Source organism: Danio rerio, chromosome 24, assembly GCF_049306965.1.
Source record: "Danio rerio strain Tuebingen ecotype United States chromosome 24, GRCz12tu, whole genome shotgun sequence".
Lineage (NCBI taxonomy): Eukaryota > Metazoa > Chordata > Actinopteri > Cypriniformes > Danionidae > Danio > Danio rerio.
In genome coordinates this window covers 41,155,001-41,175,573 of record NC_133199.1, presented here as the reverse complement: position 1 = coordinate 41,175,573, position 20,573 = coordinate 41,155,001, and the positions used below count along the sequence as shown (strand labels likewise).

Genomic DNA, 20,573 nt, shown 5'->3' with positions numbered 1-20,573 from the left:
TCACTAACACCACTTCTGGCAGAAACCTAGCTTTCCCATGTGGTCTCCCATCCAGTTACTTGCAGAGAGCTAGCTGGCTGGTTTCTATACCATTTATAAAAATGGTATTGACCTTATTCTAAAATGCGGAAGTGCGCCTGTTTTCGCGATTGTCTTAGAACTTCCATTTCAGTCGCCTATGGGAGAAATGACTAGGAATAATAAACGGCAAAAAACGGTCAAACTACTTGCTCTACAAACAAATGTTTGCATGACTATACAGACCAAGTTGAATAATATAACAAGGAAATATCAGTTTGCAACATCAAAAAGGAAAACGAGCAGTTTTTAATGTCTAAATATGAATGGAAGTGAATGAGACCGGAAGTCTCGTGCCAAAAAGATTCAAATGGCTGCGCCCGCTCGTCCGCAGAGAATAAAGTGAATAGAAACCTTCCTAAAAGTGAAGGTACACCAGAATAAATTTAAATGTATTTATGGCTCATATGATGATTTAAAGTGAATCAATTAAGTCAATATTTAAGCTAATAGTTAAATTTGTTTACTGTACTCACCACACTTACAGCTGCGCACGTTTTAAATCAAGTTCAAGTTATATAGATTACAACTTATGTGTGAGAAGTGTCGTACACACATTTCCAGCCCTGTTTTGTGCAAACGCCACGTTATAAATGAGACCCCAGGTAACTGTAGTTAACAAGATTTGTTTACTTAAACTGTTAGTACAGATTTTTTTTTACAGCATAACGGCCTGTTTAAGCCAGAAACAATAACTATATATTAATTGCGTTCTAAAAATAAAATATTAGCACACACCACAACTATTAATATATCAGATGGGAATTATATTGTTGAATTCCTTTCAGAAATCTAAAGTAAAATTATTAAACTTGTAAATGTGCATATATATGCCCACATAACCCTTTAGACAAGCACATGCTTGAAAACTCACAAAACCCTGCGCACACACCAGAAAGTGGTGAAAATTTACATTTGTTATAGGTTTCCGAAGTGGGTGTGGCAAAATGGCTCGACAGCGCCACCTATGCACATTTGATGGATTGGCCCCTGAGCTACATTTTACAAACACATCAAACATGCCAATACCTATAAAAAAAGTCTATTGGAGCGAAAACCAAAACTCAACAGGAAGTCAGATATTTTTAAATTACTTTGCAAAAAAATTGGGATTTTATGTTTTATTCAGTAGTCAATTTTTTTACTTTTAATACGTGAATATTAGTTTTTAAATCTATAACTTTTTTAAAATTCAGGTAAAACTAAAAGAAAAAATGTCTAACATAAGAAAAACATAATAGGAAAATATTTGAAATACAATTTCACAGGAGGGCTAATAGCTTTATCTTCAACTGTTTAACAACACAAAACGTCAAACACTGACCCACAGAGAGAAGGTACATGTCATCCCTGGAAAATGTAAGGCTTTGCACTGCTCCATTGTGATACGCGAGCTTGTGTCTACAGGAACCATCTTGAACATTCCATATGCAGATGAGGCTGCTGTGTGAGGCTCCGCCCCCTGATGCAGACGCAACCGTCTGTGAGCAAATTAGAAAGAGGGTTCATTTAGGAAACCACTAATTTCTGCTAACAATCATTATTAGTCAAGCATTTCTGACTATTGGAGCCAGAGAATGAGTGTGTGATTTATTTGTTGTATATATTAAATAATCCATGTTCTGTATGGATGTGGTACCAGTGCATCATGGGTGACAGCGAGCGTTGAGATCTCTTCTGTGTGTCCGAACCACTGTTTCTGTGAGCCTGTGTGAAGATCTTCAATGATGACGATACTTCCACAGGTGTACACAAACAAACCTGCACGTAAATACAACACACAAGATGTAGCTAATTGTGTGTACAAAGACATTGACATACAGCATTTATACAAAGTTTTTTTTTTTTTTTTTTTACCTGTGTCTGGATTCCAGACCATATTGCTACGCCCATTTCCATTATAGCCAATCACAGCCTTCAGACTAAGCCCCGCCTCTCCTGAGGGTGAAGCTACAACAGACTACAAAAACAGAAGCGTTGTTGCGGAGTAAAAAAAGTGGTAAAACAGGGTGCAAACTATACATTGACAATAGGCGGGGTTAACTTTTTCTGTAATGTTAGTGTAAAATATGATTCAGTTATTTAAATATTTTTATTTATTTAAATTACATCTCATTTATTAATAAAACGCATTTAAATTTTTCGTTTTCTGACCTATAGTTACCTCTAATTAGCTATTTCAGGAGTTATTTTAGGGGAAACTACAAAAACTATGCATTATTTTACTTTGCTTTTAGGCTAAATGTAGAAACAAACAAGTATTTTTATATTATCTATTATTTTAGTTATTAGTAAATTAGTATTATTTTTTAAAATACAGATCAGAGAGAACTACTTCTACTACAGTTTTGACATACTTTAGGTGGGATCAATCGTTTATTTACAGCCTAGGTAAAAAGACACTGTATGCTAAATATTTAAATAGCTTTACTTTAAATATTATTGAATAACACATTTAAAACACACCTGATCCACGACAGAAGTCTTGAATCTTGGAGTGAAGTGTTTATAACAGTCTGGGTGGATCAATGTGTGTCCCTGTGTTTTCTCGGATCCTGATTGGTGGCCGGAGAGAGTGGGCGTGTCCTCGTCCTTTTCCCACTCAGTTACTCTAAGGAAGGAGGCGTGTCTGGGGGGAGGGGAGTGGGCGTGGTCTGCTGAGGGACTGAGCTGAAGTTCAGCAGCTGATTTGCACAGTAAATCTAGAGGAATAAAGTAGTTAAAGAACACTGATGTAGAAATGAGGACAAACACTGCTGAATATGTACAATACCTTCAGTGTCATTTCTCTTGGTGGAAAGAAAATTCATGACCGGCGGTGAGGAGGGATGAAATAAAGCCTCTCGAGGTTTCTCATTGGACAGCTCTGATATATTAAGCCCCGCCCAACTTTGAGCTGAACAAAGAGGAGCAGAACTGGCATCATTAAACACTCAAAACAAAAAAATGAAAACATCAAAAGTGAATAAAAAATTTCTAGGAATTAAATATGAAGATGAAAATTATATTATGCACAAGGTTACTTTGCATAGCAGTAAGCAAATTAACCAACGTTTGCTTTTAATCTACAGCTTTTAAAATGTAATTGAATACTTAATTTCATTTAATTTGTATTACCGTACATATAAATTTAATACATAAACGCATAAATATAATAAAAACACCATTTGAACCAATAAATAAAAGAAAATAAACACAATTTCAATAAAAAAAATGTGTAATTTCAATTTCTGGATGTTTGTTCTGATTTAATAAAGTTCATCAAAAAGAACTATTGTATATACATTTTTTAATTTGATTCATTACATTTATTTATTTGTTGACATTTCAATAAATATAAGTGTGTGTGTGTGTGTGTATAGATGACACTTTTAATGTATATATATTATGTAGTATTATCTTTTTTAGGTGCAATTATCAGGAAAAAATGTGAATGAAAGCCAACAGCAAATGTTTCCTCTTTAATTAAAAGACCAATGCAGGTGTAAAATCTAAAATGAGCTTTTCCTAAAATATGGATAGCTTCTTTTCAGTCTGGGGAATTTTATTTGAATTAAATTGTAAGACTGACCTAATAACTAAAATTCTTGCAATAAATCAGACAAAATAAATAGCCCATCACACCTGATTTACGAGAAGAGACGTTTAAAGCTGGAGACCTGGTAAAAACAGACAAAGCGCTCAACAAATAAAAATTCTAGATATTTTATGGTACATAAAAACAAAAACACAGAAAGACAATGGTCATACCTGCAATGTTCACTCTGCTGTGGAGGAGCCAGGAAGTCCCAGAAGAACAGGGCGTCACCTGCAGTGACCACACCCACCTGATCAGGAGTAAACCTCACCTGTCTGATGGGCTCAGAGTGACCGATGAACACCTGCAGGACACAAACACATGCATACACATGGCCACACATTATCATCATCATCATCATCATCATCATCATCTCACTATTAAACCTGTTGCCATAATTAAATATCCATCCAGTTGCAGTTATTTAATCCAAGCGTGTTCGTTTCAAATGGCTGCAATTCCAATAATAGGTGTTTGGTACACACATGAATCAAAATACAGAAAAATTGTTCCATAAATTGCACTCTACAGCGTCTCTCTACTAATAACTAGTTAAAAAACTTAAAACAACCGCAATGCCAACAACTCATTTCAATGAAAAATAGTTCATATAGCTTTTCAGTAGCAAATATTCATCAAAAAAATTCTGTCGTGTGTTTTACATCCATTTTTGTTTGTTTTAGGCCAATTTGCTTTGATTGTAAAATTAGGTAACACTTTATTTTGATGGTCTATTTGATTATTAGTAGAGTGTCTGTTTAATATCTGTTGATACTGCTCCTTCAACAGACATTTAGCAGACTTTCAGAAACTTTACAAGCACATGTCAACTTACCCTATTCCTAACCCCAACCCCAACCTAACAGTCTACTCATAATCTAATGAGAATTAGTTGGCATGTAGATGCAATGTAACTTAAATTCAACAAACGGACCATCAAAACAAAGTGTGACCCTTAAATTACTAATGTAATGAATTACTTTAACATTGAAAGGATCAAAGTGAAAACTTGCAAAAGAGTCAATTAATTTAACAATTCCTTAATAAATAAAAAACATGACAAATCCCCCATATGAAAATCTGATATATGGTAATATATGCAAATCACACATTTAACATGCAAGTTTGTTTGGATATCACAGATATAAAGTATAGAAGTAAATTTATATTATATGTGTATGTTATATTATATGGTATATGTTTTACGCAGCGGATGCCCTTACAGCTGAAACACAGTAGTGGGAAATGCCCATACACTCTCGCATTCACACACACACTCATACCAGGGTTCATACCCATTTTACTACTAAAATTCCAGAATTTTTCTAGGATTTTCAAGTAAATTTTCATGACCTAATGTGTTATGCAATGTCTATATACTGTATACAGTACATATCATAAATAAGAAGAATGCAATGCATGCTTAAATTACAGCATATCATAAAACAAAAAACAAATCTATTTAGCTTGAATTTATTTTATAAATCTATTGTGCGTAAAATTTATTTAGATAATGCTTACACATGACGGTTCATTCCCGCTGTGGCACCTCTGAAATTAAGACTAACATTCATAATGTGAGACCATGAGTTAGGCCAGGGGTTCCCAAACTTTTCAGCCTGCGACCCCCAAATTAACAATGTCAGTGACTCGCGACCCCCATTTTTCAAGGTGGTTATATAAATATATAAACCTTGTAGACACAACTATAGGCATGTATAAACATAAGTATTTTACATATCAATTTCCAATCATTAGAATTAAAAATACTCCATTCACACGTTCAAATAAGCTAACTATGCTTTATATACAGTATATATTCATATTTAGCCATATTGTGAATATGATCAATAAATATGATCAATCAAATCAATCAATATGATGACAATAGATCATCATAATTGCAATTACTTATTAGACACTTAATCATCAGCCCTCATGAAATCCAGTCTTCAGTGGGACAGACCTGTGAATTGACGTCCAGCTTCATGTCATAATCCCAGACCTTGAGCGAGTTTTGGCCGGCTGTGAGCAGATAATGACCATCTTCACTGACTGCTAGAGACTCACACTGATGCTTGTGCACCTCAGAGACCTGTAGCACAGGAATAATCAGACTAAAACCATAAAATAGAAAAACTCCATGACGTTTCTCTGACCAAAAAGCTAGATTTCCTTGACCTACGACTGAAAAACAGGCTGAGGTTGTTTTGCATAGTATTAAAAGGAATATCTTTATCCACAAACAATGGAAAATTTACCCATGTATAAGTAATCTAATGACCAATGGGAACCCTAAAAACAGATATTTCTTTTTCTGAGAGCGCATTTGTCGTCCTGCAGGGTTTTACCTGTCTGAGCAGCTGTCCTGTGTGTGTGTCGATCCAGAGGATTTTATTGGCGGATGTGGAGATGAGCAGGTGTGACAGTGATGCAGGTGAGAAACACGCATTCAGAGCGGAGTCCAGAGTCGAGCTCTCAACATCCACAATGCTCACATCAACCCGGAGCAGCTGACACACACAGAAACAAACACTGTTTAGCTTTCGCTGTACATGTCACAAAATATATCAAAAGTTACTACATTTGTTTTCAATTAATATAGAACTGAAATTACATAAATAGCAATAATAATAATAATAATAATAAGAGGGAAAAAAGAAATAGAAGAAAGAAGAAAAAAAGAAAGTAAAAGAAAAAAGAAGAAAAAGAAAAAACAAAGAATAAAAAAGAGAAGGCGAAAAAAAGAAAAAAAATTATATTTTTCAAAAGATAGAGAAGACAAAAAAAGAAGAAATAAAGAAGATGAAGAAAAAATAAGAAAAAGAAGACGAAGAAAAAAGAAAAAGAAAACGAAGAAAATGAAGAAAAATATGAAGAAAAAAGGAAAATAAAAGAAAAAAGAAAGACAATAAAAATGAAAAAAAGGAAAAGAAAAGAAAGAAGAAAAAATAAGAAAGAAAAAAAGATAAAGATGAAGAAAAGAAAGTTAAAAAAGAAGAAGACAAAGAAAAAAGAAAAAGAAAAAGAGAAGATGAAAAAAGAAAAAGATGAAGAAAAAATAAGACAAAGGAAAAGAAAAGAAAGAAGAAAAAGAAGAAATAAGAAATAAAAGATAAAGATGAAAAAAGAAGGCAAAGAAGAAATGTAGAAAAAGAAGAAAATAGAAGAAAAAAGAAAATAGAAGAAAAAGAAGAAAAAAAGGAAAAATATGAAGAATAAGAAAAGAAAAAAGAAAAATGCAAAGAAAAAAAGAAAAAGAAGAGAAGGCGAAGGTGAAAAAAAAGAAAAAAGAAAAAGAAAGAGAGGGCGAAGAAAAAAAGAAAAAAGAAGACGAAGAAAAAAGAAAAAGAAAAATAAGAAAGAAGAACAAAGATAAAGAAAAAGAATAAAAAATAAGAGACGAGGAAAAAAGAAGAAAAAGATGAAAAACAAAGACAGAAAAAGAAAAGAAAGAAAAAGAAAAACAAAAAAATTATATAAAACATTAAAACGGAAATATGAAATAAAAACATAATTTATGTAATTACAATTAATAATATTAAATTATAAAAAAAAAAGAAAAGTAATTGTGAATATAGCAGATCATGTGTCACTATTTGAAACAATAAATTGAAGAGCAAACAAACAACATACACAAAATAAAATTTCTAGAAATTATTCTCCTCAAAAATTTTATTTCAAAATATAGTACATATATTATTCATTACATCCGTAATTTAAAAAGGTCAGCAAAAAAGTGAATGTTTTATAAAATGAATGATATCAAAATGATTTTATTTGAATAGTTAGGTATAAAAGTATATGCTGAGAAAAAAAAACAGGTTTTGAAAATGTGCAACAGCTCTGACAAAGCATTATGTTGAGGATTATGTTGATTATGATGTACCTCATTCAGGGATCTTGCCTCCATTATCGTGACGATATATTCGGTCGGTCCGATCAGTGCCAGACGGCGACTGTCAGAGCTCACGGCCAAAATATCCGGACTACGATTCACACCACACATAACCACATTACCTTAAAAAACAAAAGCAATTATTCAGAAGATGTCCAATAGTTCTCATGAAAAGTATGCCTACTAATTAAGAGTTCAGAACGTGCTGTAAGGAGGAAGTAACATCATACATGTGACTTTTACTGATCACTCACCCAGAACTCGGACTACATGATGCTCGCGTTCAGAGGAGCTGTAAAGGACCAGATATCCAGAGCCGGCGCTGAACAAACACTGACCATCAGGAGAATATATCACACACTCAACTGACCCACAGTGCTGCCTACAAACACACACACACTCAGTCGATAAACATACAGCAAGCCTCTGTTGATTTAATTAGGCAATTGAGTGTAGTTGTTTGTGAGTGTTTATATAGGCGCATTAGTGTTTGTTTTAAATTGTTCATATAGGCAAATGAGTGTTTGTTTGTGAGTGTTTATACAGGCAAATGAGTGCTTGTTTGAGAGTTTGTATAGAGGTTAATAAGTGTTTGTGAGTATTTATATAGGCAAATGAGTGTTTGTTAGTGTTTATATAGGCAAATGAGTGTTTATACAGGCAAATGAGTGTTTATAAGTGTTTATATAGGCAATTTAGTGTTTGTGAGTGTTTATACACACCAACAAGTGTTTATAAGTGTTTATATAGGCAAATGAGTGCTTGTGCGTGTTTATAAAGGCAAATGATTGTTTGTGAGTGTTTCTATAGGCAAATTAGTGTTTTGTGAGTGTTTATATAGGCAAATAAAAGATTTAGAAGTTGAAAAACAGGTTTGTAGATGTTTTGAACAGTTTGTCAGTGTGATTCATGTTAACTGTTTTTTGTTTGTTGTCTGTTAGACCCATGTGACATGTATACTGCCTAATCTTGGCCAGGACGCTATTGTAAAAGAGATATTTAGTCTCAATGTGTCTTTCCTGGTAAAATAAAGGTTATAATAAAGTGTTTGTTTGTGAGTGTTTATATAGGCAAATTAGTGTTTGTGAGTGTTTTATATAGGCAAATAAGTGTTTGTTTATAAGTGTTTATATAGGCAAATAAGTGTTTGAGTGTTTATATAGGCAAATAAGTGTTTGTTAGTATTTATATAGGCAAATGAGGGATTGTGAGTGTTTACATAGGCACATTAGTGTTTATGTAGACAAATGACTGTTTGTGAGTGTTTATACAGGCCAATTTGTTTTTGTGAGTGTTAATATTAGGCAAAAAAAGTGTTCGTTTGTGAGTGTTTATATAGGCAAATGAGTGTTTATGTAGATAAATGAGTGTGAGTGTTTATATAGGCAAATGAGTGTTTGTAAGTTTATATAGGCAAAAAGTGTTTGTGAGTGTTTATATAAGCAAATTAGTTTGTCAGTGTTTATGTAAACAAATAAGTGTTTGTAAATGTTTATACAGGCAAATAAGTGTTTGTGAGTGTTTAAATAGGCAAATAAGTGTTTGTTTGCGAGTGTTTATATAGGCAAATGACTCTTTTTGAAATGAGTGTTTGATGGGAAGCTTCTGTAGCCAAAACAAATTCCTTGTGTGTGTGAAGCACACTTGGCAATAAAACTAATTCTGAGAGTGTTTATACACCTGTGCTGAGCGATTAAGCTCGATGTTTGGATATCAAACACTCTAACAGCACCAGAACTTGATCCACAAGCGAAAAGAGGCATGCTGGGATGGAACGCAACAGAACAGGGATTTTCATCATCATCTGTGACAAAATCATAGAGCTGCGAGACAAAAAGAGAAAGCTGTTCAATGACCCGGTATGTGTAAAATGTATAATCTACAGTTCAGCCCATGACTGACCTGCTGCAGTGTGTCCATGTCCCACACGCGGACAGTAGCGTCTCTGGACACTGTGGTGACCCGCCGTCGAACTCCATCCACACTGAAGCCCAAAACACTAGCTGTGTGAGACCTCATCAAAGTACGGTAACCTCGGCTGGCCACATCCAGGTATCCAAGATTCCCTGTGCTTGTGGCTGCTAGAACTCTCGAACCGTCCGAAGACACATTCACCAAACTCACAGGCCCCTCATGCTCTAGAAACACACACAGACGGCTCAGTGATTACAGAAAACATTTGAAATTAAATAACTAGTTGTGACTATTAGTGACTAGTTGTGACTGTACTAGTTAACTAGTTGTGACTAGTTATCAATACTAGTTGTGACTAGTTAACTAGTTGTGACTATACTACTAGTTGTGTTTTTATCCAAAGATGTGGGTAACACTTTACCTGAAGGGGTGTTGAAAAGACATGAAACCTTTATAGTCATCACAGGACACACGTCATTAATATGAATGAGATTTTGTGCATGCTTATGACAACTGTCATTAAGTGTCATTTGCTCAGTTATGCCATTTTAAATACAAAGATAACATTGTTGACATAAACAAATACATGACAACCTGTTTTTGTCTTTGTCATGACATCTTGACATTACTAAGACAAAAAAACCTTGTCATAAATCTGTCAATAACAGTCTCAATAATATTTTTTTTGGCCTCAACTACAGTGGTTCAAGCAGAATTTTCATTAAAATGTCATTTGAAATGACAAATAGATTTTGTTCGACTGAAAAAGTGGCAAGAAAAACATTCATGACACTATTATAATGCCTCACGACAGTCATGTTTATGACAGATTTATGATGTGTAGGTAACGTTAAGGCCCCGTTTACACTAGTGCGTTTTAGTTTTAAAACGGCGTTTTAGAATGAAAACGATCCGCGTCCACACTCGCGTTTTACCCAGCGTTTCTGAACTGCTCTCCGTCCACACCAAAACGCTGAAAACGCACATCACGTGACCACACAGACGCTCCCGGGCAAGCGCTGCAGCCAATCTACCGAGATGAGAGCTCTGCTAGTCAGACTTCTCATCAAGCATCTCCCGCTGGATCTAATCTCACTATATTTATTAAACGGGATATTTCATTCATCTTGTTGTCTTTATCTAACGACATATTCCCTGACTTTGGTCATTGGAATCTTATTTGTTCTCAGGTAACGTGTTTTGGCTGAGCGCAAAGATAAGTTAATGATTAATGTAACCACGTAGCCTATTCTGTATATTGACTGATCGCTTGCCTTTATTTCCTATAATGTATAAACTTATTGTATGTTATACTTTTATAATGGCCATTATCCATTATTAAAACTGATATTCAGCAAAAGAGAGGGTATGTTTCGTATTTTCACTGAAATTGAAAGGAGGCAGTTGTTATCGGCTCCGTTTTGTTATAAATATCCACACAGTGAAGATGACGCTCATATATGCAGCACGGCGCCTCAACATTTCTGCTGTCTAAGTTGCTAATATTAAAATGAAAATAGGCAGTTCCTTAAATCATGTTTACATTTTATTGTTGAGAAAGTGAAACAACGTAGCTAGAGTGATGTGAATGAAGTTATAAAGTACACTGTTCCCTTTAAAGATTTACCCGTGTCCTCGGTATAGTCTGTTGTCCATATCAAAATGAGAAGAAGAGACTGCAGTCTTGATCAAACTTGCGAAGTCTGAATTTACAAGGAGAGAACGCAGGACTGAACCGTGTGTGTAGGCTACTTAATATTCAGGAAAAGCCCCAATCAGAGAGGCGAATGTCTGCAGCCCCGCCTCCGTTTTCAGATGTCTCCGTTTTCCATCATCCACACTGAGACGGAGCAGCAGCGTTTCAGAATGAAAACGGCCTCTCCAGCGTTTTCGAAACGCTCCGTTTTCGGCGCTCGAGAACTCCGGCGTAGTGTGGACGGATGGCGTAACCGTAGCAAAACTTATGCGTTTTCAAACTAAAACGCATTAGTGTAAACGGGGCCTAAGTTGCATTGACAAAGATGAAGACTTTGGCTGTGCTGTTTTTATTGTAAAGGTTTTATGAACACCACTTAAAGTAAAGAGTTGCCAAGATGTAAAAAATAAGTGGATGAAACCTAGCTAGAGTGATTGACAGGGCTGAACTGACCCGCCTCTAAAAATACTGATGAGAAGTCCAGAGGCCACAGACGCATGAAGCCATCCTCTGAACCAGTCACACAGAACTTGGCACACACACTGATGCTGTTCACCGCAATACCAGCACCTGAAACACCAACATTAATAGTATCAAGAACAGCAATGCTTACATGTTTCAGAGAATGTTTAATTTTGTGGAAAAACTCAGACGACCTGATTACTTCTATTAGTGAATAAATGATTAGCCCTCCTATGAAAATGCTATTCTTTTTAATATGTTTAATATTTTATTATATTTATTTTTATAAATATTTATTTTTATTATTTTAATATTTTCCAAGTAATGTTCAACAGAGAAATAAAATTTTTGGCAATTCCTATAATATTTTTTCTTTAAGTTTTCCTTATATCTTTTAATTTGGATGGAACAAACTGATTTATATAATATTTTTATTTTATTTTAAACATTAAATCATTTGAATGTTAAATTATTATTTTAAAATGTAAAAAATATATAAAATTTAAGACTAATATTACTAGCCAGCTCCCCCCAATCTAGTTAAAACATAACATAAAATAAAATAATTATAAAATAATAGTTCCCCGCTTAATATGTGTACATAAATTATAGTATTGTTGCCTTCTAAAGCAAATTTTTTAAAAGCATGACATAAGAATAAAATATAAAATAATTACTACATACATAATAATAGATACATTTTGAAATCAACAAATAAATTACATTAGAAATCTTTTTTTTTATTCCCTGAATAAAATTAATTTACATGTAACTGATATGTGCCTAAAGAGACCCAAGGAAACAATCAAGTGCTTGTGTTGCTCACCTGTGCTAAAGGTCTGTTTCTCCCTTTGGTGGGTGTGACTTTCATGAGCTGGGAGGAGCCTCCTGATGTTTTTTATCGCCACGGCAACATAGTCAATCTCCAAGATGTGACCACTCCTACTACTGACAAACCTGCACCAATCAAAAATCACCTCAGGGATGAGCTCAAGATCACATGACATCATCAATATCAGCAGCTCTACGTAGTGTAGCCATCGCGTTCATCAAAGTAACCTGCTGAGCATGTGATGTGTTTTTGTGTACTCACAGTGTGCGATCATCCACCGGCCGGTTTTGAGTGTGTCCCTGCTCAAAGGCGAGGTCTGTGAACTCCAGATTGTGATACTGTCCCAAATTCACAGGGCAAGAGCGTAGAGAACCGCCACGTACACGCCACAGACGCACATTACCTGAACCACATGACACCATACTGCACACAAACACAAACAGTGCTCATCTAGAATCTGCTAATACAATTGAGATTCAGACAACAAAAAATCTGCTGTTAATTTTCTCACACTAAAACCATTCAAAGTGTAGGCTAACACCATGATATGCAATGGGACAAGATTTCGGCAATAACAAATTTGTCTGTCTGCACCAAAAGCGATGTGACATGACAACAGCCAATGCACTCCCAAAGAAAACGTAAAACTCATCCATCAACATGATTTCTGCCCCATAGTCCCATAGGAAGACTACAACTCCCATGATTCCACAATCAGTCATGCCATCATCAAACTCATGAGCTGCGTCCCAAATCGCATAATTATGCACTATTCTACGCCATTTTGTTGTATAAATAGTGTAAGTAGTGTGTTCACACTAAAAACTCTAAAAATAATAAGTAAACTTTAATTACCCGGATGATGCACTCAATCAGCCGGTAAAATGAAGTGTGGAATGATGGACACTTCACGCACTCAACGACCGCAGGTTTGCATACTTATCGGAAGGGGCGGAGCTAACGGGCGCACATGTTGGATAACTATTTATTTTGGATGGTGAAAGCAAAATTCTCCTACAAGAGTGATTATAGCGCCTCCCGATGGTGAATGCAATAATACTCACGGCAGGTAATTCGGTTGATAATTTGGTTATTTATTTCACTGATTTGTCAAACGTCATCAGGGAAACGGTTTGAATTTCCGCTCAGTAAAAAAACATTAGTGTGCCATTTGGGACGCCACTAAATACATATACTATCCTGTTGAGTGTGTAAGTGCATAAGTACATAGTGCATGAGTGCATAGTGTATAGTGTGCCATTTGGGATGCAGCTATGGTTTCCGCTACATTCATTCTTCCATGGTGGGGCGCCACACCAAAATTCATCCCGCCACGGCTACATTACATCTTCTTATTCAAAATATTCGGTCGTTTTTTAAATAGCGGGTTAAAATCGCACCGAAAACGTAAGAAAAGGTAAGTGAATAATAACAGCGCAAACTTTTCTGTGACCGTAGTAGTGCTGTGCGTTCTGTTTAACCCTTTAGGGTGACGTGCTGACTGACTGACAGGTGCGTGAGGCCAGCAAACACGACGTAGCTTTCAGTTATGATGATCACAGTTTCCATAATTATACTTTATTTATAGATAAAGGTCTGTGGCTCTGCATATAATGACTTTATCTTGCTGAAGTTTATAGCCGCTTCACTTTACTTCAGGATGCATTAATGCTGCGGTCCGCTCCGCAAGTCTATTAGAGACATTCATAAATATTCCTAGCATATCTAATCAATGTTGGAGACATACTCGCTACATAAACGCACTAAATCACACTTCAGCCGCGTTTATTTGAGAACGCAAGAAAATCTGCCCTTGAGCAGCGTATATTTGAGGGTGCGCAAGTAGTTTTGTGCACGAACAGAGGAAATCTGCGCTTAAGCAGAGATTGACATGCTCATAGGCTATTACATGAATGCGAACTCGACTTAATACTGCGCCCACGACATTTGTCAATGAAATAACGCCACATGTAGAGGTAGATCTGTGTAAAATGCCCAACAGAGTCTGCCGCCACAGCTGGAAAAAATCCTAGAGGAAACACTGAAACTACACCTTTGTTTGTTGTGAATACACGCCCTCTAGTGGCGAAAAAAATTACACATGGTGCTGTAATCTAAAACTACATGAATCGTCAATCACCAAGCTTTCAGCTAATAAAATCTTAAGTAAATTAACAGCAACTGTACATTTTTAGGTGAACTATCCTCATAATAGCATTAGCTAGTGACACTGTTTATAAGGAGAAGGATTGTACATATGTTTACATCAAAGAAAAATCCCACATTGTTTTGACTGTTTGTGATTTTGCTGAACAAGCATGTATGTTCACCGTGTATCATCAAAGAATGCAATCTTGATAGTCTGGATGTCCACATCTGTGTGTGCTTTAGCTAGGACTGGAACCACACTGCCATCTGTCACATGCCGAGTGTTCCACAGCACCACCGTCTAAAGCAGCAATTCAACAATTAACACAAACATACTGTACACTACCAAGTTTTAGAACAGTAAGATTTTTAATATTTTTTGCTCATGAAGCCTGCAATTACGTGATGCACAGCAAAGAACAAAGCAATTTGTAAATTGTTTTACTTTTCTTACATTCCGGGAATTCTGCGTGTGTGTATCTCTCTATTACTCTTGCGTACACACACAGGCATTAGTTCTCTCGCTCCTCTCTCTTTCGGTTTCACAGGTTCAACCCCCTCAGATTGTTATTGGCAGTAGGATCGGTCAATGTTCATTATCTTTGGTGACAAGGCGGCTTTTGCGGCCAATCTGAGTGGTTGCCAGGTTTTTTAAAAGGACGACGAGTGGGACGCCGGACAGAGGCTTTTCCCTTTTGCCTCTCATTATTTCTTTTGTTTTAGTACTTTATTTTGCTAGTTGTTATTGCCAAATTGTTCATTTTCATTAATTTTCTTTTTATTCTTCATTTGAGATCGTTTGTTGATACTCTTTGTTTTCCCCAGGGGATTTAGAGATGTAAATGTCACGTGACTTACATCCTTACAACACCTAGCGAACCTGTGTATAGACCAGTGTTTCTCAACTGGTGAGTCGCGACCCAAAAGTGGGTCGCAGGAACATTTTCAGTAGGTCGTGCAGTGTGTGGTCAAAAAAAAACAAAAAAAAACAGACTTTTATTTTAAAATGCGTGCGTAACAACCCTACCATTTGACATGTGAAATTTCATGTCGAAGCGCAAGTATGACCCCGAATATGTAAAGTATGGCTATATATATATATATATATATATATATATATATATATATATATATATATATATATTGACGACAAAGAAGACTTAAAGCCTCAGTGTCATATGTAGTGAGGTGATCTCATAAGAGAGCATGAAACCTTCTAAATTAAAACATTTAGAAACCAGAAAATATGTTTTATTACCAGTTTATTAACAGTATTTGTCCTTTTTACTTTGTAATATTTCTGTAATTTGATCCATTTTGTTAAATGACAGCAATAAAATAGTGTTTATTTCTAAGTCTTGGTGAATTTCTTATGGTTTTTCTGTCACTAATTGTTTATGTTAACAAAAAAATACAAATTAAGTATAATTCCTAAAATTGTATTATACTTCCTAAAAATTTGGGTCGCGGCTTGATGGCCATGTAAAAATGTGGGTCCCATGGCCAAACCAGTTGAGAACCCCTGGTATGGACACACCAGGTTTAGGAGTGAGCATTGTCTTTGTATGTTTCTGTTTGTTTAAGATTAGAGTATGTAAGTTAGGGCGTGCAAACGCTGAAGACTTACTTTCAATTATTTTGTTTTCGGTTAGGTAAAAGGGTTATACGGAGTTTGTTTGATTTTTGGTTTTGCTATTTTCTTTTCTTTCAGCACCACTTTTGTCCTCGTCCCCTGCGGGGTTTAATGTTTTTTGGATTATTAAGTTGGTATAAATTGTATATAATTTACCTTTTGTGGTTATTTGTTGTTCTCTATATTATTATTCTTTATTATAACTATTTTCTGTTTATCTTTGATTTTTGTATAATAAATTATTTTCTTATTGCCAGTAATTTGGTTGATGTTAGATTTTCTTCTTCCCGTATTACACAAAATTGTCACAACATAAATGTTACCACTTCAGTCCCTAGATTCACATCAAGAAGTCGTAACCACATTTAAAGCAAATTTTTAAATCTTTCTTTGATGAAAAGTAAGTTTTAAACACCAGCATTTATCTGAAATAGATATTTTAGTGAAACTCTACATGCATTTATCATCATTTTAGACCAATTAAAAGTATCTTTACTAAATAAAACTATTTTTAAAATAATTTCTTTACCAATTTTTTTAAAAGCTTACTGACTCCAAGCTTTTACATAGTATTGTGTATAATATTACAATGACGTTATAATATATAATGTATATGATATGATGATAAAATAATGTTATAAAGTACAAAGCTTTATGTTTTAGATAAATGCTGAATTATGGATCTTTCTATTCCTTAAATAGTCCTGAAGAAATACTTGTGTTAATAAATATTGACAACAACAACAACAAAAACAATAATATTTATTTTTAAAAAACTGAAGAAGAAACATTTCTTGACCAGCAAATCAGAATATTAGGATGATTTTTAAAGGATCATGTGACTACAGTAATAGTAAAAAATCTACTTTAAAATAACAAAATAAGTTACATTTTAAAATATATTCAAATAAAAAACAGCTATTTTAAATGCAGGCTTGGTGAGCAGTAGAAACTTTAAAACATGGCAAATGTTACTGTTCTAAAACTTTTGGCCTATAGTGTAAAAAAAACCTAGTAAATAAATACAGTGCAATAAAAACTAGTAAATACTAAATACAGTTCTTCACATGCAGAACACTCACGGTTTTGTTATGACTGTCTTTCCCTACACCACAAAGCACTCCTCCGCTGTGAGAGAAACTGAAACAACAAGATCAACACCATCAGCTGATGGACTCTGAGAAATGTAGTGTCGGATCTGTGTTGTGCATGTGGGTGTGTTTGTTGTACCTAAGCAGATTGAGAGCATGTGTGTGTGTAGGAATGATGGTTTGACACACTCCTGCGCTGTAACTCCACAGACGAATCAGGCTGTTTGTGCCCGTCTGAGCCGATGCCAGCACTGTGGAGCTGGCATTTAAGGCCAGAGCTGAGACCTGACAAACAAACCACAACACAAAAAACATGAAAATCAGGGTCAGATTTAAGATTCATACATGAAAACTAAGCCCGGTAATTTTTAATAATCATTATATATGCATGACTATTATTATGGTATATTTGTGTATTATATAATTTCTTATCCACTAGTAATACATTATTAATAATAGAGTGTACATTCATTCACTCATATTCTTTTCGGCTTAGTCCCTTTATTAATCTGGGGTCGCCACAGCGGAATGAACCACCAACTTATCCAGCATATGTTTTACGCTGCGGATACCATTCCAGCTGCAACCCATTTCTAGGAAACATCCACACACACTCATTCACTATGGACAATTTAGCCTACCTGTACCACGTCTTTGGACTGTGGGGGAAACCGGAGCACCTGGAGGAAACCCACGCAAACGCGGGGAAAACATGCAAACTCCATACAGAAATGCAAACTGAGCCAGCCGAGGCTCAAACCAGTGACAATTCTTGCAGTGAGGCGACAGCACTACCAACTGCGTCACGGCGTATATAGTGAAGCCCGAAATTATTTATACCCCTGGCAAATTCTGACTTTTTTTTTAAGTTACATTCACAAATGACAGTTAAAACTGTACTATGAAAAAAGACAGCTCTATGTTAACAGTGTCCAGAAGCGCTGTGGACTTCTCTGGCATCTGGGATGGACTATCACACAATGGAAACATGTACTGTATGTATTTGCACACACACATCATCAGTTACCTTTAAAATATTGCAAATTTTGGGTGACACACTGGCTTAGTGGTTAACACTGTCGCCTCACAGTAAGAAGGTCACTGGCATTTCTATGTGGAGTTTGCATGTTCTACCATTGTTGGCGTGGGTTTCCTCAGGGAAACACATGCACTACAGGTGAATTGAATAAACTAAATTGTCAGTAGTGTATGAGTGTGTGTGAATGAGTGTGTATGGTTGTTTCCCAGTGCTGGGTTGCAGCTGGACAGGCATCCGCTGTGTAAAGTCCTCTGTGGTGAACCCTGATAAATAAAGGGACGAAGCCGAAGGAAAATGAGGACATATAGCTAATTTTACAAAGCTCGAAATGAACCTTTTTGCTTGGTAGTACCGGTGCTCCTAACTTTAAAAATGTAGGCACATCAGCCAAAATTTAGTTGCACCCACAAATTATAAGCACCGTTACTTCAAGTGTTATACAAACATATTTATTGCATTTGAAATCAACAGTAAACAAACTAACAAGCAAAAATAAAAATAAAATAAATAAATAAATAAATAAATAAATAAATAAATATATATATATATATATATATATATGCAAGCGTAAGGAAAATGTCTCAACGAAATCCCATTACCACAAGAGAATAGATTTTTATAACATAACTGAGTGACTAAAAGATACACGGAACGCTCACCGGCCCTGCACGCACTGCTTGACATGAATGAATCTGTTAACGGTATAACTGTGCTGTTCTCACGGGTGCTGTCTGATATTACACTGATGCTTTTGACATATACTGTGCCTTATTATATGCATATGTCATGTTAATAGTAATACCAGTCTTTTTATGAGTAGCGATGTTAGTTTACTCAGTGCAAGCCCGTTTGCGATGGTGTACGTGGTGTTAAATTTGACATATAGCTGCCACTTGCACGGCGGACAGCATCTGGCGATTATATGAAGGATTAAACAGAAGCTCTCGTGCTAGATGTGGCAAACAGTAACCTGAAAATTCCATCCCACAGACTTTTCATAGCGGGCTTGAAGCCAACGGAAGTCAAGATCAAGTCATAACTTGTAACTTTAGATGCCATGGTTTCTAAAACAAAATCTGTCAGTGTTATCTTCATTCTCATCTTCAGCGCTTTACAATTTTTCGCGGTAGTAGCTCTCTCTGTCATCCCAAGCCAGAAGGCATTGACTGAGTGATTGACAGCTGATATTTCAGTGCTAGAGCAGTGGTGGGCCAATAAGAAGAGAGTGAAGGCGGGGCAAGCATTATGGACTTGGCTTTGTTTACTGCAGCAAGTCGACATGACAACTGTTTTAAACCATTCCTGAGCGCTGCGTTTCATGGTTCAAGTGCAGACAAAGAGCTTAGAGATGCATTCTGCTTGAATGTCTCCCGAATCTGCGCATGTGGGGAACATTTTGCAGGAAAAACTGGTCGCACACAACGATTTTAAGAACTCACACAAATGCTCCCAAATATATTTTGAGGTCGCATAGATAAAATTTCGGGTGCATATGCGACCAAAATTTCAAACCCTGTTTATTAAAAGCCATTTATTATGAACTTTTGTTTACAGTGCCATGGTAGAGTGATTCACTGAACATGGCAAAACATCCATCACTGTAACTTCATAAAACAAGTATATAGGGAGAGAAAACCTTATCTGTGTGTCCAATGAAGAATCTCTGTTGCCCAGAAGAAACAGTCATGCTGACGATTATTGCGTGACAAGGATACACAACTTCCTCTCCATCCAAACTCCACACAGCCTAACAGACACACAGCATGAGAGAAAAAACACAGTTCGTGTTACTGAAGCAATGCAACATGCATCAAATCAGTTTACTTATGAATGTGTAACACACTGGTTTATGGTTATAATCAATGACTAAATTCTATAATCAATGCATTTAATTTTCACCCCAGATGATGTGTTTATTCATCGCTACAAGGTTGTATTCCCACACATGTCTTACTCACACATCTCATTGTAGCTCCTCCAAAGCCAATAATTCTGTTCAGCTTGAGAATGGGGTCAGGATACAACTTCTGAAATAAATGCAGTGCCAAACACCAAAGAGAGTGATTTTAGTGTAATAACAGGCTTTATAACTGGGACTTAAGCATGCATGTATGCTCTGTTAGTTGTCTCTGTTAGTGTCTGACATATAAGTGTGTTTATGTATGAAAAACCTGAGACTGCTTCACTGATCGGTCAGAAGACAGA

At 35.6% G+C, this 20,573-nt stretch overlaps 1 protein-coding gene across 3 annotated transcripts in view; it reads right to left on the bottom strand.

The window, feature by feature from the left end:
- Nucleotides 1–20,573, bottom strand: part of wdr90 (WD repeat domain 90) — a 47,184-nt gene that overhangs the window by 15,525 nt on the left and 11,086 nt on the right. Inside the window, exons 10-31 of one of the 3 annotated variants that reach the window (XR_012399543.1) lie at nt 20,540–20,573; nt 20,327–20,395; nt 20,005–20,115; nt 17,469–17,614; nt 17,321–17,378; nt 14,788–14,906; nt 12,719–12,880; nt 12,452–12,582; nt 11,617–11,733; nt 9,456–9,691; nt 9,234–9,376; nt 7,808–7,935; nt 7,545–7,675; nt 6,007–6,168; nt 5,622–5,750; nt 3,829–3,959; nt 3,448–3,737; nt 2,852–2,994; nt 2,545–2,780; nt 1,936–2,038; nt 1,718–1,839; nt 1,403–1,559 (exon numbers count right to left, since the gene is read on the bottom strand). The exon at nt 20,540–20,573 is cut by the window's right edge and continues 32 nt beyond it. Coding sequence is in view for 1 of the 3 variants with exons in the window: in XM_003201346.6 (XP_003201394.2) it covers nt 1,403–1,559; nt 1,718–1,839; nt 1,936–2,038; nt 2,545–2,780; nt 2,852–2,974; nt 3,703–3,737; nt 3,829–3,959; nt 5,622–5,750; nt 6,007–6,168; nt 7,545–7,675; nt 7,808–7,935; nt 9,234–9,376; nt 9,456–9,691; nt 11,617–11,733; nt 12,452–12,582; nt 12,719–12,880; nt 14,788–14,906; nt 17,321–17,378; nt 17,469–17,614; nt 20,005–20,115; nt 20,327–20,395; nt 20,540–20,573 (2,783 nt within the window). In the remaining 2 variants the exon portion in view is untranslated. The remainder of the gene's footprint in view (nt 1–1,402; nt 1,560–1,717; nt 1,840–1,935; nt 2,039–2,544; nt 2,781–2,851; nt 2,995–3,447; nt 3,738–3,828; nt 3,960–5,621; nt 5,751–6,006; nt 6,169–7,544; nt 7,676–7,807; nt 7,936–9,233; nt 9,377–9,455; nt 9,692–11,616; nt 11,734–12,451; nt 12,583–12,718; nt 12,881–14,787; nt 14,907–17,320; nt 17,379–17,468; nt 17,615–20,004; nt 20,116–20,326; nt 20,396–20,539) is intronic. The other 2 variants (XM_003201346.6, XR_012399544.1) reach the window with 2 other exon arrangements.